The sequence below is a fragment of the Grammomys surdaster genome, unplaced genomic scaffold, assembly GCF_004785775.1.
Source record: "Grammomys surdaster isolate TR1022 unplaced genomic scaffold, NIH_TR_1.0 167, whole genome shotgun sequence".
NCBI classification, from domain to species: Eukaryota; Metazoa; Chordata; class Mammalia; order Rodentia; family Muridae; genus Grammomys; species Grammomys surdaster.
Window position 1 is genome coordinate 7,995,387 of NW_021604615.1, and position 6,715 is coordinate 8,002,101.

Sequence of the window (6,715 nt, forward strand, 5' to 3'; positions counted from 1 at the left end):
TGATAAGAGACCTTATGGATGGGGAGTAGAGTAGTGTGCTGGTAATTCTGCCCAATCTAGGCATGCAGTTTGTACTTACAATATTTGAGTTGTGTTCTTATTGATCGGGCCTTCTTGGGTTGGAGATTTACTGCAAGAAAAAGTTTTTCAGGCAATGGTGTATACTGTAGTCCCAGCTAACTAAGAGACTTCAGCCTGAGAGGCAGGCTAGAGAACGCAATAAAACCTGCGCACCCCCATCTCAAACAAAAGTCATTAAGTTTTTTTCTTTAAGAGCAAACATTGATTTTAAAGATTATAAGCCTTCTAAATTGTGTTTTGAGATGAGCCTTGTTACTTTGCTTAAGATGGTCTCAAACTCTTGTCTAAAGGGATCCTTCTGCCTCGGCCTTGCAATTGTTAGGGTGCAGGTGTGCCCCACCTATGTTCCAAAGAGATCCTTAAAAATCTACGTATGTAGCCGGGTGGTGGTGGCACACGCCTTTAATCCCAGCACTTGGGAGGCAGAGGCAGGCGGATTTCTGAGTTTGAGAGTTCGAGGCTAGCCTGGTCTACAGAGTGAGTTCCAGGACAGCCAGGGCTACACAGAGAAACCCTGTCTTGAAAAAAAAAATCTATGTATGTTTAAATTACAAAGATTATTGTGAATTATCTTGAAACTATGTCACACCCTGTGGTTTTTTTGGCTTTGTTTTTAATCTTACTACTGTGCGCGTGTATAAACATGCATCGTGGCACGGGTGTGAAACGCAACGCGTGTGAAACACAGACAGCTTTGTGGAGGCAAGTGCTCTCCACCTTGTCATGGGTCTGGGAGGTTAGATTCAGCCATGTGCTGCAGACGCCTTTGCCCACCGTTCCAGCAGCCTGGACCTGGGCTCCGCCCCGGGGGACTTTGTTCTGAGTAGCTGTCTCACCAGCAGGTGACATCGACTACAGCACAGTGCTGCTCGGCATGCTGGTGATGCAGGACGTGCAGCTGGGGCTGTTCATCGCCGTCATGCCCACTCTCATCCAGGCTGGAGCAAGCACCTCTTCCAGGTGAGTGTCTGCACGCCGCGACCGCTTGTCTAGCTGGAAGTTTATAGAAATGCCACACACCTTCCCCAGTGTGGTACCAGAACCCATGTCACGTGTGCCTCCCAGCATAGGCGGTGGCGACTCCAACAAGCTGATTCCGGCTTTGCTGTCTCCTAGCTCCTGGGCTGGAATATTACACAACATCACTGCTCTTCACCGTGACTGTGGCATGGGAGGTGGTGCCCCTGATCTGAGGCAGCTCAGAGGCTTAAATGAATCAATAGGTGTACGTGCCGAGGATGCTCTGGAGAGCGGTGATGCACGTGTGTCTTTGCACACTCGTGCTGTGACTGACGTGTGATGTGTAGAGGTGTTGTGGTGGATGTCATTGCTGTTGGCACTACTATATCCTCTCCATTTCATTCTTCCCCACAAACAGCCCCAAACCTAGTCTGCTCTTGCTCGGTCCACATGGAAGAAGAAATCAACTTGGAAAAATTAGCTTGTCCGAAAGCCTTGGTTATATTATAAGTCTGGCAGGCCTCCAGGACTGCCAGCCAGGACGTACCCACATTGGGAAATAGAGAGAGCCTACAGAATGAAGAGTAGACTGAGAGAGACTGAAAGCTTGGTCCGGGCAGACGAGCTGTAGCTTTCTCACAGAAACACTGTGCTTCTCACCAGTACACGTTCAGTCCCCTGACATCATCCACAGAGATCACAAGCTGTCAGCTGAGACTTGGTGTATATATGTGCACGCACCTGTGAGTGTGGTGTGCGCATCTGTGTATGGTGTGTGTGTCTGTGTGTGTATAGTGTGTTTGTGGTGTACATGAATGTATATGCGTGCTGTATATGCATGTGCATAAGTGTGTATGTGTGCATGAGTGTATTGTGCATAAGTGTGTATGTGTGCATGAGTGTGTATGTGTGCATGAGTGTGTATGTGTGCATGAGTGTGTATGTGTGCATGAGTGTGTATGTGTGCATGAGTGTATTGTACATGAGTGTGTATGTGTGCATGAGTGTATGTGTGCATGAGTGTGTATGTGTGCATGAGTGTATTGTACATGAGTGTGTATGTGTGCATGAGTGTGTATGTGTGCATGAGTGTATGTGTGCATGAGTGTATGTGTGCATGAGTGTATGTGTGTATAAGTGTGTATGTGTGCATGAGTGTATTGTGCATAAGTGTGTATGTGTGCATGAGTGTGTATGTGTGCATGAGTGTGTATGTGTGCATGATTGAATGTATGGTGTATATGCATTTGTATGCTGTGTACCTGCATATGGGGAGGTGTGCATGCAAAGGAAGACACCAAGTGTCCTGTTTTATTACTCTGTCTTACTCCCTTGAGACATCGCCTTTCCCTTAATCGGGAGCTAAGATGGCACCAACAAGCCCCAGGTGTCCTTCCACTTCTGACCCCCACAGCACAGGACTTATGAGCACGCATGTCTTTTTGGTTGCTGTTGAGACAGGGTCTTACTATGTAGCTTTGGCTAGCATGGAATTCACTATATAGACCAGGCTAGGCTCGAATTTACAGAGATCTGCCTGCCTTGGCTTCCTGAGTGCTGGGATTACCACACTACCACGCCTGGGCCTTTCTGTTGTTGTTTTGACTGACACTAGTTATCTGAGTTCAGACCTTCATGTGTATGAGCAGATGCTCTCACCCACTGAGCACCTTCCTAGCCCCAATGGAAACTCTATATCAAAACTGATTTACTTCCAAGCATAGAACCCCAAGAAACCCACATTTGAGTCACATGACTTAATTTTCTAAATTAATGTAATATATTGGTTTTTCTTTTAGTGTTTAAAAATAAAAAACATGTATGATTTGGGTCATTCACTTTGCAACATGTTAAAGGAAAATGTTTTAAGATTATTTATGGACTCTAAAGGAATACATTAGGGGTGAGATGACACTTGTCTCTTTTCTTTCCTAGCGTTGTCATGGAAATATTGCGCATACTGTTTCTGATTGGACAAATTCTCTTTTCGCTAGCTGCTGTCTTTCTTTTGTGTCTTGTCATGAAGACGTATCTCATAGGACCGTATTATCGAAAGCTGCACATGGAAAGCAAGGGGAACAAAGAAATCCTAATCCTGGGAGTGTCGGCCTTCACCTTCCTGATGCTGACGGTAACCCTCGAGTGTCTGCGCCGTTTGTATGGCCCCGTGTTCAGTCTCTCGGAAGCTGATGGTTGCTTCTCTCATTCTTCCCTTGAGAAGTGCTTAAGGCGTCAGAAATGAGTGTGCTTGTTTCATTCAGTCACCCTACCGTGGCCAAACCTGTCACCCAAGTGCTTGGGAAAGTAGGATTTGTGAGTGTTGCAGATTTAAACACACACGAGTGTTCATGAAAAGACACGTGGGCACACTATTGTCTTAAGCATCACACAGCTCTGCATGCAAAATATCAGATCAAGTTTAAAACCACCCTCCCTTCCTGGTGAGGATGGGGTAGTTAACAGCATGGCTTCTCAAGCTGTAAAGAGGGACTTTAAAACAGACCGTGTGTGTATATGAAAGAAAGCAAGGGGAAGGTATATGAGAAGGTTCACGGGGGGGGGGGGGAGGGGAAATGATATTATCTTAAAAAAATAAAGGAAAGAACAATAAAAACAAAACAAACCAGATTTGTGTTAGGAAGTAGGCTTCCCACGAGACAGTGGGGGAAAAGCCCAGAGACACTGTAAATAGTCCAGTGGTAACAGTGGTATCGTCACACAATTTGACTGTATTGTTCAGCAGCTGCACATGTTCAGGCAGAAACTCAGGCGTGTTCATAGCACTCTGGATTATAATAGCCAAATCCAGTCCAGTTGTCCTCTAAGGGCGGTGGTAAGTAACTATGGTACACTGGGACTAGGGAGATGGTTCAGTTGTCCTCTAAGGTGGAACCTCTGGGCCATGGAATAGACATCTGGTTACCTTCACTGCTTGTCGGGCTTGCCCAAAGCCTGATCTGTGACATTAACATTGACAGGAGCCCAGTTCTCACCCCATTCTCGGTGTTGCCTTTAATCTCAGCCTTTCTGTTTTGTGTGTTTGCATACACATATGCAGTAGATGCGGATTGCCACTTCTGCTGGGATCGGCTCTGGGACGTGTCCTTACGTAGTCTGTTTCTTTGTGGGATTGGTAATGTTCTTACTCACTTGTAGGACTTAAAAATATTTTTTGACAAGTTGTGTCATTTAAAAAGCAGCTGTGATTTATTTATCATAACCTTCAGGGTTTTAATCATCTGACTTACTGCGTGATGCTCTCAATGCTGTGCTATCATCACTGACGTGTGTGCGGCAGTGTCCCTAAGCGCTGGGTGCTCCCCGCTGGCCTGCTCCCCGCTGGCCTGCTCCCCACTGCTGTAGGCTTGCTGCTTCTTGGCTTTTTTTTTTTCTCTCAATGGGGTTAGACACCATGTGGCTGTTAGCGTCTGGCTTCTTCCTGATGCCTCCAGGTTCACATGTAGAGTATACCAACACTTCTGGCTGTGTGGTTGCATAGTGTTCTGTGTCACGGCCATTCTTGCTAATGTCTTCCTGGTCATGGCTTGCTCTTAATGTCAATTCTTAATAGACTGTGGTTTTAAATTTTCAATGGAATCCAATAAGGAAGTGTTTTCTTTATGGTCAGCACATGGTGTATCCCGTGTGCTATCCACAGATGTTGGCTACTTTGGAGCCATAATGTTGCCCTGTGTTATCATCTGCAAATGTCATGTAGACCTACAGTCACCTGGACTACGAGTTCAGGCTCAGTGTGAGGTGAAGCTTCGTTTCTCACATGTACTTCTGAATGCCACATGTATAAAAGAATCTTCGCCCATTCCTTCATAGTGTAACCTTGTCAGAATCCAAGTATCTGTGTTACGTATATGTGTGTACACGTGCTTGAATTCATTCGTGTACCTCTTGTGTGAGGTATACATGCACATGTGCACGTTTGTAAATACATGTGGATAATGTATCTATGTGTATATATGTATTTGTTATAGGTATGTGTGTTTGATTGTGTGTCTGTTGGGTTGGTGTGTACATGCGTCTCTGCTGATGTGTGTGTGTGTTGCTCAGGCGTGGTTAAGTTAGGCTGTTATTTTGATTTGCCAGTGCTTTGCCTCTTAGCCTCTGCCTGCTCTCACACCGTGTTGAAGCTAGATCCCTGGCAGTACTCTGGCCCAGCCTTGAGCTCTGTGTCTAACAGCGAGAGTTAAAGAACTGGTTCACGATGACCATCATTCTGTCTAACGTGGCTCACATGTTTGCTTCTCCTGCCCCTGGATCTGCGGGAGCTCTCTCAGGTTCCTTGTCAGTGTGGTTGCCTGTGGTGGTTGTCTAGCTTCTCTGTGAGGCTTGAGGTCAGTGAGAGGAGTAGCTTCAGTGCTCGAGCATGTATGGCTCTTTCCTGATACAGACAGAGAGTACACATTACAAATATTCAAAGTAAAGGTTGGAAAATATCATTTTAAAACATCACAGTTGTCTACATGAGTGATTTTGAAATATTAGTTTTTCTCTCTTAAGGGTGGCTAATTCAGCCAATGTTAGTCTCTTGTGTGTGTTCTTTCTAGGGGCCCTCCTGGGGTGTCTCTGGGGTGGTACTTGAGTGGCAGCTGTCCTTGCTGTCCACCAAGCTTCTTCAGCTGGGTTGAGGAGTGTCTATCTGTGAGGACTCTCTGACAGTAAGTATCAGACTGGGCAGTACAAGGTATGAAGCTGATGCCCTTATCCTCAGGTCACAGAGCTGCTGGACGTCTCTATGGAGCTTGGCTGCTTCCTGGCTGGAGCCTTGGTCTCTTCCCAAGGGCACATGGTCACCGAGGAGATCATGGCTTACATCGAGCCTATCCGTGACTTCCTGGCTATCATCTTCTTCGCATCCATAGGTACTCCCCACAGTGCTGTGATTCTTTCAATAAGCGTGTGAGATTTGCCTGTCATGTTTGTACATATGCTTTCTTAGAGTGTGAGGCAAAGACTTACCTTAAAAGAGGGAAAGTGGGAGGAGAAAAAAGGACAGGAATTATCCAGATGCTTGTCAGGTTTCATCAGTGCAAAGGTGAGAATGTAAGCAGCCATTTAAAGTGACCCTCAGGGCCCCAAGCTTTATCCGCGAGTCCCAGTGCTGGGGTTCCTGAAGATGCCATGCAACGGTGGGAATCGAGTGGGCTATAATCCTGGACGCTGGAGCAGCTGAGGGCCTTAAGATTTACATAGAAATACGGGAGGTTATGCATAGCTCTGTCCATCTTGAAGAAGAGGTGCACAGTGGGGAGGCCCAGCAGCTATGAGGACTGAAACGAAACTGTTTACCAGCTGCTTTAGTGTTCTAGGTAGATTTGGGGCACAGGACATCAGCCAAGTGCAGGATGACCCACATAGAACATGACCCATATCTTCCTCTCCTCTGCGCTCCAGTTTCACCCTTTGATACCCACCGAGCACGCTGACAGCTTGCTAGTTCTGACTCCCTGGCCTGCTGTTCCCACCTGATGGTCCAAACTTATTAAGGCAAGCTCCCATCTGACCCATGTCTGTATGTCCCCAGGGCACCTGACTAATGTGTGCTAACCCTCCGTATCTTGTCATCTGGGGTCATTGAGTATCCGTACTTTTGTTTGTCTGTTTGAGATAGGCTATCTCTCTCTTGCTCTCTCTCTCTCTCTCTCTCTCTCTCTCTCTC

General features: G+C 46.4%; 1 protein-coding gene across 4 annotated transcripts in view; it reads left to right on the forward strand.

The window, feature by feature from the left end:
- The window catches only part of Tmco3 (transmembrane and coiled-coil domains 3), a 36,086-nt gene that overhangs the window by 23,283 nt on the left and 6,088 nt on the right, over positions 1-6,715 (forward strand). For 2 of the 4 annotated variants that reach the window (XM_028766281.1, XM_028766282.1), the window contains 3 exons: positions 921-1,041; positions 2,977-3,172; positions 5,768-5,918. In XM_028766281.1, the coding sequence (XP_028622114.1) occupies positions 921-1,041; positions 2,977-3,172; positions 5,768-5,918 (468 nt within the window). Of the gene's footprint in view, positions 1-920; positions 1,042-2,976; positions 3,173-5,767; positions 5,919-6,450; positions 6,682-6,715 lie in introns of those variants that run through there. The other 2 variants (XM_028766284.1, XM_028766283.1) reach the window with 2 other exon arrangements.